The sequence below is a fragment of the Salmo salar genome, chromosome 02 (assembly GCF_965601325.2).
Source record: "Salmo salar chromosome 02, fSalSal1, whole genome shotgun sequence".
Classification (NCBI taxonomy): domain Eukaryota; kingdom Metazoa; phylum Chordata; class Actinopteri; order Salmoniformes; family Salmonidae; genus Salmo; species Salmo salar.
The window spans coordinates 15,002,818-15,017,793 of record NC_138292.1 but is presented as its reverse complement, the minus strand read 5'-3'; the positions used below and the strand labels follow the sequence as shown (position 1 = coordinate 15,017,793).

The 14,976-nt window shown below is 45.1% G+C and overlaps 1 protein-coding gene across 2 annotated transcripts in view; it reads left to right on the top strand.

Moving 5' to 3' along the window:
* Window positions 1-14,976, top strand: part of LOC106574097 (copine-4) — a 104,922-nt gene that overhangs the window by 9,713 nt on the left and 80,233 nt on the right. For both annotated transcript variants that reach the window (XM_082960117.1, XM_082960115.1), the window contains exon 2: window positions 4,881-5,074. In XM_082960117.1, the coding sequence (XP_082816243.1) occupies window positions 4,904-5,074 (171 nt within the window). In that variant the 5' untranslated portion in view covers window positions 4,881-4,903. The remainder of the gene's footprint in view (window positions 1-4,880; window positions 5,075-14,976) is intronic.

Genomic DNA, 14,976 nt, shown 5'->3' with positions numbered 1-14,976 from the left:
TCTGTTTCCCCAGGCTACAGTGGTGGTAACCTTGTCTGTTTCCCCAGGGCTACAGTGGTGGTAACCTTGTCTGTTTCCCCAGGGTACAGTGGTGGTAACCCTGTCTGTTTCCCCAGGGCTACAGTGGTGGTAACCTTGTCTGTTTCCCCAGGGTACAGTGGTGGTAACCCTGTCTGTTTCCCCAGGGTTATACAGTGGTGGTAACCCTGTCTGTTTCCCCAGGCTACAGTGGTGGTAACCCTGTCTGTTTCCCCAGGGCTATACAGTGGTGGTAACCCTGTCTGTTTCCCCAGGGCTACAGTGGTGCTAACCTTGTCTGTTTCCCCAGGGCTACAGTGGTGGTAACCCTATCTGTTTCCCCAGGGCTATACAGTGGTGGTAGCCCTGTCTGTTTCCCCAGGGCTATACAGTGGTGGTAACCCTGTCTGTTTCCCCAGGGCTACAGTGGTGGTAACCCTGTCTGTTTCCCCAGGGCTATACAGTGGTGGTAACCCTGTCTGTTTCCCCAGGGTACAGTGGTGGTAACCCTGTCTGTTTCCCCAGGGCTATACAGTGGTGGTAACTCTGTCTGCTTCCCCAGGGCTACAGTGGTGGTAACCTTCTCTGTTTCCCCAGGGCTACAGTGGTGGTAACCCTGTCTGTTTCCCCAGGGCTACAGTGGTGGTAACCCTGTCTGCTTCCCCAGGGCTACAGTGGTGGTAACCTTGTCTGCTTCCCCAGGGCTACAGTGGTGGTAACCCTGTCTGTTTCCCCAGGGCTACAGTGGTGGTAACCCTGTCTGTTTCCCCAGGGCTACAGTGGTGGTAACCCTGTCTGTTTCCCCAGAGCTACAGTGGTGGTAACCCTGTCTGCTTCCCCAGGGCTACAGTGGTGGTAACCCTGTCTGCTTCCCCAGGGCTACAGTGGTGGTAACCCTGTCTGTTTCCCCAGGGCTACAGTGGTGGTAACCTTGTCTGTTTCCCCAGGGCTACAGTGGTGGTAACCCTGTCTGTTTCCCCAGGGTACAGTGGTGGTAACCTTGTCTGTTTCCCCAGGGCTATACAGTGGTGGTAACCCTGTCTGTTTCCCCAGGGCTACAGTGGTGGTAACCCTGTCTGTTTCCCCAGGCTACAGTGGTGGTAACCCTGTCTGTTTCCCCAGGGCTATACAGTGGTGGTAACCCTGTCTGCTTCCCCAGGGCTACAGTGGTGGTAACCCTGTCTGTTTCCCCAGGGCTATACAGTGGTGGTAACCTTGTCTGTTTCCCCAGGGCTATACAGTGGTGGTAACCCTGTCTGCTTCCCCAGGGCTACAGTGGTGGTAACCCTGTCTGTTTCCCCAGGGCTACAGTGGTGGTAACCCTGTCTGTTTCCCCAGGGCTACAGTGGTGGTAACCCTGTCTGTTTCCCCAGGGCTACAGTGGTGGTAACCCTGTCTGTTTCCCCAGGGCTATACAGTGGTGGTAACCCTGTCTGCTTCCCCAGGGTACAGTGGTGGTAACCCTGTCTGTTTTCCCAGGGCTATACAGTGGTGGTAACCTTGTCTGTTTCCCCAAGCTATACAGTGGTGGTAACCCTGTCTGTTTCCCCAGGGCTACAGTGGTGGTAACCCTGTCTGCTTCCCCAGGGCTACAGTGGTGGTAACCCTGTCTGTTTCCCCAGGGCTACAGTGGTGGTAACCCTGTCTGTTTCCCCAGGGCTACAGTGGTGGTAACCCTGTCTGTTTCCCCAGGGCTATACAGTGGTGGTAACCCTGTCTGTTTCCCCAGGGCTATACAGTGGTGGTAACCCTGTCTGTTTCCCCAGGGCTACAGTGGTGGTAACCCTGTCTGTTTCCCCAGGGCTATACAGTGGTGGTAACCCTGTCTGTTTCCCCAGGGCTATACAGTGGTGGTAACCCTGTCTGTTTCCCCAGGGCTATACAGTGGTGGTAACCCTGTCTGTTTCCCCAGGGCTACAGTGGTGGTAACCCTGTCTGTTTCCCCAGGGCTATACAGTGGTGGTAACCCTGTCTGTTTCCCCAGGGCTATACAGTGCTGGTAACCCTGTCTGTTTCCCCAGCGTACAGTGGTGGTAACCCTGTCTGTTTCCCCAGGGCTATACAGTGGTGGTAACCCTGTCTGTTTCCCCAGGGCTACAGTGGTGGTAACCATGTCTGTTTCCCCAGGCTACAGTGGTGGTAACCCTGTCTGCTTCCCCAGGGCTACAGTGGTGGTAACCTTGTCTGTTTCCCCAGGGTTATACAGTGGTGGTAACCCTGTCTGTTTCCCCAGGGCTATAGTGGTGGTAACCTTGTCTGTTTCCCCAGGGCTACAGTGGTGGTAACCCTGTCTGTTTCCCCAGGCTACAGTGGTGGTAACCTTGTCTGCTTCCCCAGGGCTACAGTGGTGGTAACCTTGTCTGCTTCCCCAGGGCTACAGTGGTGGTAACCTTGTCTGCTTCCCCAGGGCTACAGTGGTGGTAACCTTGTCTACTTCCCCAGGGCTACAGTGGTGGTAACCTTGTCTGCTTCCCCAGGGCTACAGTGGTGGTAACCTTGTCTGCTTCCCCAGGGCTACAGTGGTGGTAACCTTGTCTGCTTCCCCAGGGCTACAGTGGTGGTAACCTTGTCTGCTTCCCCAGGGCTACAGTGGTGGTAACCTTGTCTGCTTCACCAGGGCTACAGTGGTGGTAACCTTGTCTGCTTCCCCAGGACTACAGTGGTGGTAACCTTGTCTGCTTCCCCAGGGCTACAGTGGTGGTAACCTTATCTGCTTCCCCAGGGCTACAGTGGTGGTAACCTTATCTGTTTCCCCAGGGCTACAGTGGTGGTAACCTTGTCTGCTTCCCCAGGGCTACAGTGGTGGTAGCCTTGTCTGCTTCCCCAGGGCTACAGTGGTGGTAACCTTGTCTGAATTAACGAGCTGCTGTTGTCTTCTGATCCATAATATCACTTTCTTTCGATGAGTTATTATCAAGCCAAGAGCTTGGGACTATAAGGTTCTATCTGCATATTGGTTAGATTTATGTTATTGACATAGCCTTGTTCTGTTCAATGTTCTCTACCTATACAGTACTCTAAATACCCCACAATTCATGTTGTTACGTTCAAAAGAATAGAAGATAAAAAATAGCTGACACCATTCAAACCAATGAGGGTTTGGAACTTCAATGCCAATTATCTCAGAATCATCTTTTTGCAGATAGAACCTAGTCCTAAGCTCTCAAAGGGATATAAGAGATAGCCTATCACTGCACAAGTAGGAGATCTGGTATTAGTCCATTTAGATTATTTTTTTTTTTTTTCACCTTTATTTAACCAGGTAGGTCAGTTGAGAACATGTTCTCATTTACAACTGCAACCTGGTCAAGATATAGCAAAGCAGTGCGACACAAACAACAACACAGAGTTACACATGGAATAAACAAACAAACAGTCAATAACACAATAGAAAAGTCTATATACAGTGTTGTGCAAATGAGGTAAGATAAGGGAGGTAAGGCAATAAATAGGCCATAGTAGTGAAATAATTACAATTTAGCAATTAAACACTGGAGTGATAGATGTGCAGAAGATGAATGTCCAACAGAGATACTGGGGTGCAAAGGAGCAAAAAAATAAATAACAGTATGGGGATGAGGTAGTTGGATGGGCTATTTACAGATGGGCTATGTACAGGTGCAGTGATCTGTGAGCTGCTCTGACAGCTGGTGCTTAAAGTTAGAGAGGGAGATATGAGTCTTCAGCTTCAGTGATTTTTGCAATTCGTTCCAGTCATTGGCAGCAGAGAACTGGAAGGAAAGACGGTTAAAGGAGGATTTGGCTTTGGGGGTGACCAGTGAAATATACCTGCTGGAGCGTGTGCTACAGGTGGGTGCTGTTATGGTGACCAGTGAGCTGAGATAAGGGGGGACTTTACCTAGCAGAGACTTATAGATGACCTGGAGCCAGTGGGTTTGGCAACGAATATGAAGCGAGGGCCAGCCAACGAGAGCATACAGGTCGCAGTGGTGGGTAGTATATGGGGCTTTGGTGACAAAACGGATTGCACTGTGATAGACTGCATCCAATTTGCTGAGTAGGGTGTTGGAGGCTATTTTGTAAATGACATCGCCGAAGTCAAGGATCGGTAGGATAGTCAGTTTTACGAGGGTATGTTTGGCAGCATGAGTGAAGGATGCTTTGTTGTGAAATACGAAGCCGATTCTAGATTTAATTTTGGATTGGAGATGCTTAATGTGAGTCTGGAAGGAGAGTTTACAGTCTAACCAGACACCTAGGTATTTGTAGTTGTTGACATATTCTAAGTCAGAACCGTCCAGAGTAGTGATGCTGGATGGGCGGGCAGGTGCGGGCAGCAATCGGTTGAAGAGCATGCATTTAGTTTTACTTGCATTTAAGAGCAGTTGGAGGCCACGGAAGGAGAGTTGTGTGGCATTGAAGCTCGTCTGGAGGTTAGTTAAGACAGTGTCCAAAGAAGTGGCAGAAGTATACAGAATGGTGTCGTCTGCGTAGAGGTGGATCAGAGAATCACTAGCAGCAAGAGCATCAAGAGCTTGATTGGGATCATCACTTCACATCTCACGGATCTCATTTACCTTGACGGTCTAATTGGAGGGTTGAGATTAATTAGGTGATTACTGGACAGGAAAATGCTATCATATCCTGTCTGGTGTGCTCATCAAATCAGCATGGGATAATTAGCAGCAGTTTGACAGCTGTGGGGGCGGAGGGGCTTCTAAAGGAACAAAGAGCCCTCGTGATAATCAAGTTTCCTGAATGTAGTGTTTGGGGATGTTTGTGTGTATTTGTGAATAAAGTAGAGGAAGTCTGTGTGTGCGCGCGTGCGTGCCTGCGTGTGCTGAATGATGAGTGACGTCTCCCTGTAATCACTGTGATATGTGTGTTTGTCTCCCTCGCAGAACACTCGCCACACACACACACCATGAGCAACATCTATGAGTCTGCGGCCAACACCCTTGGTCTGTTCAACAGCCCGTGCCTGGCCAAAGTGGAGCTGCGGGTGACCTGCAAGGGAATCTCAGACCGAGACGCCCTGTCCAAGCCAGACCCCTGTGTCCTCATCAAAATGCAGTCCCACGGACAGTGGCTGGAAGTAAGTGGCCTCTCACTCTGTTCTGACAAGTAACTAACATTGCAGTACCAGTCTTATTACAATTTGCAATATAAGAACCATCTTCAAAGTTAACAGTGGTTTAATGTTTAAGGGTCAGTTGGAGGATATGTCCTGTAGATGGTTCTGTTCAATCCTAAATCCCCGCAGGGCTCTCTTTGGTGAGATAGATCTCAAAAGGTGATTACAGATTACTACATGGACTTTCTGAAGAGTTGGAGATACAGGAAAAAGTGTAATTATTCTGTATGTCAAATCAAAGACATTGGCTTGCTAACGGACTGAGAGATTTCCTTCTCTTACTATCCCTTATGTGTTTTTAAATGTTGATTTGGTTCACCTCAAGGATGTGGAATATACAGTATTACCAGCTATGAGGTTTGCCTAGTAAATGTATATGAATTTCTGAATGCTTCACCAAATAAGCAAGAGGATTCTGTCAAAAGAGATATTTATTCCCCGGAAAAGCATTTGCATAATGAAGCTATTTGCTGAGTAAAGAAAAAAGAAACCCATAAACGTCTTAATCAATGTGTTTACCAAACCAAAATGAGGTGCCAATCAACACTCCAAAACTGATGATTGGACATTACATCCGTGTTACATTTTACATTTTAGTCACTTACAATTAGTGCATTCACCTTAAAATACAGTGCCTTCAGAATGCATTCACACCTCTTGACTTTTCCCACATTTTGTTGTGTTACAAAGTGAGATTAACATGGATTTAATTGTCATTTTTTGTCAATGAAGGCTACAGTGGAACGAGGGCTACAGTGGAATCATCTTTGCACACTGGGATTATACAATATTTGCACATTATTCTTTAAAAAATTCTTCAAGCTCTGTCAAGTTGGTTGTTGATCATGGCTAGACAGCCAGTATGCACAAGAGGTGTCTGATTTAAGTCAGACCTAGGCCACAGAGGAACATTCAATGTTGTCTTGGTACGCAACTCCAGTGTATATTTGGCTTTGTGTTTTAGGTTATTGTCCTGCTGAAAGGTGAATTTGTCTCCCAGTGTCTGTTGGAAAGCAGAATGAATCAGGTTTTCCACTAGGATTTGTTCTGTGTTTAGCTCTATTCCGTTTCTTTTTATCCTAAAAAAACTCCCTAGTCCTTGCCGATGACAAGCATACCCACAACATGATGCAGCCACCACCATGCTTGAAAATATGAAGAGCAGTATTCAGTGATGTGTTGTTTTGGATTTGCCCCAAACATAACACTTTCTATTCAGGACATAAAGTTCATTTCTTTGCCACATTTTTTGCAGTTTTACTTTAGTGCCTTATTGCAAACAGGATGCATGTTTTGGATGCATGCCACGGAGCACCCTGGCAATTAGGTTAGTATTGTGGAGTAACTACAATGTGGGTGATCCATCCTCAGTTTTCTCCCATCACAGCCATTCAACTCTGAAGCTGTTTTATAGTCACCATTGGCTTCATGGTGAAATCCCTGAGTGATTTCCTTCCTTGGAAGGACGCCTGTATCTTTGTAATGACTGGGTGTATTGATACACCATCAAAAGTGTAATTAATAACTTCACCATGTGCAAAGGGATATTCTGTGTCAGCTTTTTGACATTTTTCCCTATCTACCAATAGGTGCCCTTCTTTGCGAGGCATTGAAAGACCAATCTGGTCTTTGTGAATGAATCTGTGTTTGAAATTAATAGCTTGACTGAGGGACCTTACAGCTAATTGTATGTGTGGGTCCATGCAACTTATTATGTGACTTGTTAAGCAAATGCTTACTCTTGAAATGATTTAGGCTTACCATAACAAAGAGTTTGATACTCATTGACTCAAGCTAGGTGAGACAACAACACATCACAATTGTGTCAAGTACATTTTCTCTGAACAAAGTATTTTAGGAAAAGAGAAGGAAAGAGAAGGAAAAGAGCCCTGTTAGAGTTATTTCAGATACTCTTCAAAGAGGTAGGGTTTCAGAAGTTATCGGAAGATTGGCAGGGACTCCGCTTTCCTGACTTTAGGGGGAAGCTTGTTCTGCCTGCCAAGTGACCATGACAACAAAGCAGATGGTTGATCTCTCTATTTGTCCCTTAATCCAATTATTCCAGTTTTAATTGTTCCATTGATTTGTTATTAACCGGTTGTCCATCTGGAAACACAAATTAGCATTGTACTGCAGATGTGCCATGACGGCTCCAACGCGCCCTGCTGTGTGTTGCGTCACTCAACAACATATTTACTAGAGCTGCTCTCCTGTGGACTTCATGTCTGGTTAGAGATAATATAGTGCCTTGCAAAAGTATTCATCCACCTTGGTATTTTTCCTATTTTGTTGCATTACAACCTGTAATTTAAATTGAAAATAGTCCAAATTGGTGAAGTGAAATGATTTTTTTTTACTTGTTTCAAAAAACAAATAAAAATTTAAAACGGAAAACTGGTGCGTGCATATGTATTTACCCCTTTGCTATGAAGCAAAGGTCCCGTGTGGCTCAGTTGGTAGAGCATGGTGTGTGCAACGCCAGCGTTGTGGGTTTGATTCCCACGGGGGACCAGTACGGAGAAAAAAGAAAAAAAAAATGTATGAAATGTATGCACTCACTCTCTCTCTGGATAAGAGTGTCTACTAAAATGTAAAAAATGTCAAATGTAAAGCCACTAAATAAGATCTGGTGCAACCAATTACCTTCAGAAGTCACATAATTTGTTAAATAAAGTCCACCTGTGTGCAATCTAAGTGTCACATGATCTCAGTATATATACACCTGTTCCGAAAGGCCCCAGAGTCTGCAACACCACCAAGGAACTCTCCAAACAGGTCAGGGACAAAGTTGTGGTGTCACGTCCCGACCATAGAAAGCTGTTATTTTCTATGGTAGAGTAGGTCAGGGCGTGACAGTTTTTTTTTTTCTAGGTTAGATTTTCTATGTTGAGTTGTTCTAGTTTTGTATTTCTATGTTGGGCTTTTTTGGGGGGATGATCTCCAATTAGAGGCAGCTGGTCATCGTTGTCTCTAATTGGAGGTCATATTTAAGTTGGTGTTTGTCCCACCTGGGTTTGTGGAAGATTAATTTTGAGTAGTGTATGTTTCACCTCTGCGTCACGGTTGGTTGTTTTGTTTATTCAGGTTTATTTTGTATGTATTGCAGAGTTTCACAGTTTAATAAAGAATTATGTGGAATGAGAATCACGCTGCACTTTGGTCCGCTCCTTTCGACAACCGTGACATGTGGAGAAGTACAGATCAGGGTTGGGTTGTAAAAAAAATATCGGAAACTTTGAACATCCCACGGAGCACCATTAAATCCATTATTAAAAAATGGAAAGAATATGGCACCACAACAAACCTGCCAAGAGAGGGCCGCCCACCAAAACTCACTGACCAGGCAAGGAGGGCATTAATCAGAGAGGCAACAAAGAGACCAAAGATAACCCTGAAGGAGCTGCAAAGCTCCACAGCGGTGATTGGAGTATCTGTCCATAGGACCACTTTAAGCCATACACTCCACAGAGCTGGGCTTTATGGAAGAGTGGCCAGATAAAAAGCCATTGCTTAAAGAAAAAAATAAGCAAACACGGTTGGTGTTCGCCAAAAGGCATGTTGGAGACTCCCCAAACATATGGAAGAAGGTACTCTGGTCAGATGAGACAAAAATGTAGCTTTTTGGCCATCAAGGAAAACGCTATGTCTGGCGCAAACCCAACACCTCTCATCACCCCGAGAGCACCATCCAATGTTTTTCATCGGCAGGGACTGGGAAACTGGTCAGAACTGAAGGAATGATGGATGGCGCTAAATACAGGGAAATTGGGACAGTTTCTGGGACAGAGATTCACCTTCCAGCAGGACAATGGCCCTAAGCATACTGCTAAAGCAACACTCAAGTGGGTAAGGGGAAACATTTAAATGTCTTGGAATGGCCTAGTCAAAGCCCAGACATCAATCCAATTGAGAATCTGTGGTATGACTTAAAGATTGCTGTACACCAGCGGAACCCATCTAACTTGAAGGATCTGAAGCAGTTTTGCCTTGAAGAATGGGCAAAAATCCCAGTGGCTAGATGTGCCAAGCTTATAGAGACATACCCCAAGAGACTTGCAGCTGTATTTGCTGCAAAAGATGGTTCTACAAAGTATTGACTTTGGGGGGGGGGGGTGAATAGTTATGCACGCTCAAGTTATCAGTTTCTTTGTGTTATTTCTTGTTTGTTTCACAATAAAAAATATTTTGCATCTTCAAAGAGGTAGGCATGTTATGTTTATGAAACGATACAAACCCCCCCCAAATTTTTTTAATTCCAGTTGTAAGGCAACAAAATAAGAAAAATGCCAAGGGGGGTGAATACTTTCGCAAGCCACTGTATCCTTTCTGTATGAGTATGATCCACCATCAAGTCAGCATTCCTTGTTTTCCAAGCTAGGCTAGAACTAGTCTGCATTCTGCTTCCTGGGGCTTTTCCCACACTACAGGAATGAAATTGGTGCATAATGCGCCTTGTGATAGACAATATGATGAACAAAGCTCTTCACAGAGTAATGGCCCCTTAATTCAAACCCAATGAAAAAAATATACGAGAAAGAGTGGTTGGAGAATAATCACTGGTAGAAGCTGTTGTGATAAAAAGACAAGGGAATGAAGTATGAGGGGGCTGAATGAAGGAGATGATATAATGTATTAGAAGTATTAGAACTGGGCATAAAGAGACCAACTGTGGCAAAGCCTTGTGCACACTATTTAGAGACACTGTCATTAATAAACACTATAGTTTACTGTTAAGAGACACCATCATTAATAATCACTATAGTTTACTGTTAAGAAACACCATCATTAATAATCACTATAGTTTACTGTTAAGAGACACCATCATTAATAAACACTATAGTTTACTGTTAAGAGACACCATCATTAATAAACACTATAGTTTACTGTTAAGAGACACCATCATTAATAATCACTATAGTTTACTGTTAAGAGACACCATCATTAATAATCACTATAGTTTACTGTTAAGAGACACCATCATTAATAAACACTATAGTTTACTGTTAACCACTTAATCGGTGTGTCCCCCGCGGAACGGTTGAGCTAACGTTCCTCTAATGTGATTAGCATGACATTGTAAGTAACAAGAACATTTCCCAGGACACAGACATGTCTTATATGGGTAGAAAGTAAAAATTATTGTTGATCTAACTGCGCTGTCCAATTTACAGTAGCTATTACAGTGAAAGAATACCATACTATTGTTTGAGGAGAGTGCACAGTTATGTACTTGAAAATGTATCAATAAACCAATTAGGCACATTTGGACAGACTTGATACAACATTTTGAACAGTAATGCAATGGTTCATTGGATCAGTCTGAAACGTTGTACATACACTGCTGCCATCTAGTGGTCAAAATCTAAATTGCGTCTGTAATCCTAAGTCATATAATGGCCTTTCTCTTGCATTTCAAAGATGATGGAACAAAGAAATTAATAGAAAACGCATGTTTTTTTCTTTGTTATCTTTTACCAGATCTAATATGTTATATTCTCCTACATTACTTTAACATTTCCACAAACGACAAAGTGTTTCCTATCAAATGGTATCAAGAATATGCATATCCTTGCTTCTGGGCCTGAGCTACAGGCAGTTCAATTTGAGTATGTCATTTTAGGCGAACATTGAAAAAAGGGTCTGATCCTTAAGAGGTTTTTAAGAGTTCACACGAATATCGCTCATTTCACAGATGTAGGCTTATGTACTTTAAAAGTTGGATGCGATCCGCCAACCCAATCCCACAGAAGAAGAAGAAGACGCACGTTTGGCTGCCGACCAAGTTGTCAGTGTGTTTATTTTTAGCAAGATTGTGCGTACGTTCAACAAGTGAGTTGTGTGGTTTATTATCGGGAGGGTTAATGCTACTTTATGGGGATTGACTGCAAGCAATTACCTTAGGCCTAATTACCTTGTTACATCTGTAACTGTATAGTACTTATGTAGATTTCCGATGTCATTTATAAGTGCCTGTATTGCAGTGAATTCATGATTGTTTTGCAGTAGATGTTATTGTTTACAGATGGTTCATTCCTATAGTCTGTATATGCACTTTACCACTGTGTTTTCATAGTTCACGCTACTGTTATGCCATGGTGAGATGTTTCAGAATCTGTTCGTGGCTTTCCGCATGCGCAGTAAGATTTATGACTCAGTGGCACCAGACACAGATCAGATCTCCACCAGTCCTGAGAGAGGGCCATAAATCACACCTGTCTTAATTAGTTGTCTCTCTCTCCAGTGAGATGTTTTTACATATACTGCTGTAAATGTATATGCTGTTATGTGAATATCCCTGTATAGATGCTGTGCCATTCTTTCCTGTGTAGATATTCTATTGCACAACATTATATATCTGTTCTTACCTTTCTGAACCACAAGTCCATCCTGTGGAAACTGAAGATTTCTATGCTAGTGTGAATACTATAGTGTGTGGTGGTGATGAAGATAATAAAAGTCTTGGACTAAGAAGCATCTGTACTGTTCTTACCGGTGAGTCAACCAATTATATCACATTAAGGACTAGCGGGTGAGGGCATTTACAGCCGACCACTCAGACGACTCCAGCTAGCCGTTCTTTACAATAGGCTGTACATTACAAATGTCCAATATTTTACCTTTATTTAACTAGGCAAGTCAGTTTAGAACAAATTCTTATTTACAATGACGGCCTACCGGGGAGCAGTGGGTGAACTGCCTTGTTCAGGGCAGAATGACAGATTTTTTTTCCTTGTCAGCTCTGGGATTCAATCTAGCAACCTTCCGGTTACTGGCCCAACGCTCTAACCACTAGTCTACCTGCCGCCCCACTTTCTGTCATACTGAACGAAGCCCAGGCAAATGAAATTGATCAAAGCGCCATGGCATTGATCAACCAATGGTGTGTTAGATACCACCAACATACATTTGCTTGACACCCCCTCATTATCATATTGGATGAAGAAACACAGAAATAAATAATATAATAAATTAATAAAATGAAAGAAATTATTTAAATAATGATGTATCTGTGTGCAATCATTCATCAATGTATGTATCTATTTGTGTGCATGTATTCATCTTTATGTATTTATTAATATGTATCTATTTGTGTGTTCATTTCATTATTTATTCATGTATTTATCTATGTATGTGTCCATTTATTTATTAATTTAATTCTAATTATGGCATCGTTGGTCCTCCGTAAACTCAATACCTACAGCTTCATTAGCCATGCGCCATTGTTGTCATGCTGGATCAGCAGTATCTACAGTTGAAGTCGGAGGTTTACATACACTTAGGTCGGAGTCATTAAAACTTGTTTTTCAACAACTCCACAAATTTCTTGTTAACAAACTATAGTTTAGGTTAGGACATCTACTTTGTACATGACACAAGTCATTTTTCCAAAAATTGTTTACAGACAGATTATTTCACTTATAATTGTCACGTTTGTCGTCAGGAAAGGAGGACCAAAATGCAGCAGGTATGTGGTTGCTCATCTTGAACTTTTATTAGACTCAAAATGAACACCAAAATAACAAAACGAACTCACGATCAACCAACAGTCTTCTCAGGCTCACACACGCTAGACAAGAAACAATCTCCCACAAAACCTACACCAAACAATTACCCATATATAGGACTCTCAATCAGAGGCAACGGGGAAGCACCTACCTCCAATTGAGAGTCCCAAACCCCCATTAACCTAACATAGAAATACACTCACTAGACTAAACATAGAAATACATAAACATAGAACATAAACCAAAACCCGGAAATAATAAATCAAACGCCCTTCTGCAAAAACACCACCCCGAACCACATAAAACAAATACCCTCTGCCACGTCCTGACCAAACTACCATAACAATTAACCCTTATACTGGTCAGGATGTGACAGTACCCCCCCCCCCCCCCCCCTAAAGGTGCTAACCCCGGAAGCACCTCGTGAATAAACAAAACCCCAACAACAACAAAAAAATCCCCCTAAACTAAAGGGAGGGAAGGGAGGGTGGCTGCCGTCACCGACGGCACTTGTGCTACACCCCCCCTCCCCAACCCACCTAAGCAGGTGGTGGTTCAGGCTCCGGCCTACTGTCCTCCAAAATACACACCGACCCGATCAGCCTCGGGCCGTAGGCAGACTCCCCCTGTTCCGGATCATGGGCAGACTTCTTCCTCTCCACCCTGTAGGCAGACTCATTAATTAAACAGTTAATCACTTTAAGTTCTGAATTGTCAGGCTTACTCAGTTCAGGGTTGCTGCTAGACTCCCTTGGTTTTTGGTCATCGGCAGACTCTGGGCAGATGGGCCGCTCTGGCTGATCCGGGCAGACGGGCCGCTCTGGCTGATCCGGGCAGACGGGCCGCTCTGGCGGCTCCTGACTGACGGGCAGCTCTGGCGGCTCCTGACAGACGGGCCGCTCTGGCTGATCCGGGCAGACGGGCCGCTCTGGCTGATCCGGGCAGACGGGCCGCTCTGGCATCTCCGGGCAGACGGGCCGCTCTGGCATCTCCGGGCAGACGGGCAGCTCTGGCGACTCCTGACTGACGGGCAGCTCTGGCGGCTCCTGACTGACGGGCAGCTCTGGCGGCTCCTGACTGACGGGCAGCTCTGGCGGCTCCTGACTGACGGGCAGCTCTGGCGGCTCCTGACTGACGGGCAGCTCTGGCGGCTCCTGACTGACGGGCAGCTCTGGCGACTCCTGACTGACGGGCAGCTCTGGCGACTCCTGACTGACGGGCAGCTCTGGCGACTCCTGACTGACGGGCAGCTCTGGCGACTCCTGACTGACGGGCAGCTCTGGCGACTCTGGCAGCTCAGGACGAGTCGGACTGGGCTGACGCACTTGAAACCTGGTGCGTGGTGCTGGTACTGGACGTGCCAGTCTGGGAACACGCACCTCTAGGCTAGTGCGTGGAGCGGGAACAGGATATATTGGACCATGGAGGCTTACTGGCGATCTCGAGCTCAAACCTGGCATCGCCTTTTCTGTCTGGATACCCACTACCCCCTGGTAAATGCGGGGTGCTGGTATAGCGCGTACCAGCCTAAAAATACTTGGCCTCGCCATAATACCCATTACCCCGAAGCACGAGACCTGTCCATTAACTGGCTTCCCAGAAAAGGTACGGGGATTTGGCCTGGGGCTCCAAACTTGCCCCGCCAAACTACCCATATGCCCCCCCCCCAAAAAAATGATTGGGGCTGCCTCTCGGGTTTAATCGCCAGTCGTGTTCCTCGGTAGCGTTCCCGGTCTTTGCTCCATTTCTTCCATGGGCCCTCTCCGGCCATAACCTGTTCCCATGTCCATTTCTCCCGTTTGTCCAACTCAAATTCCCACTGCTCCTTCCAGTCCACCTGTTGCTCCTTCCTCTGCTGCTTGGTCCTTTTGTGGTGGGAGATCCTGTCACGTTTGTCATCGGGAAAGGAGGACCAAAATGCAGCAGGTATGTGGTTGCTCATCTTGAACTTTTATTAGACTCAAAATGAACACCAAAATAACAAAACGAACTCACGATCAACGAACAGTCTTCTCAGGCTCACACACGCTAGACAAGAAACAATCTCCCACAAAACCTACACCAAACAATTACCCATATATAGGACTCTCAATCAGAGGCAACGAGGAAGCACCTGCCTCCAATTGAGAGTCCCAAACCCCCATTAACTTAACATAGAAATACACTCACTAGACTAAACATAGAAATACATAAACATAGAACATAAACCAAAACCCGGAAATAATAAATCAAACGCCTTCTGCAAAAACACCACCCCGAACCACATAAAACAAATACCCTCTGCCACGTCCTGACCAAACTACCATAACAATTAACCCTTATACTGGTCAGGACGTGACAATAATTCAATGTATCACA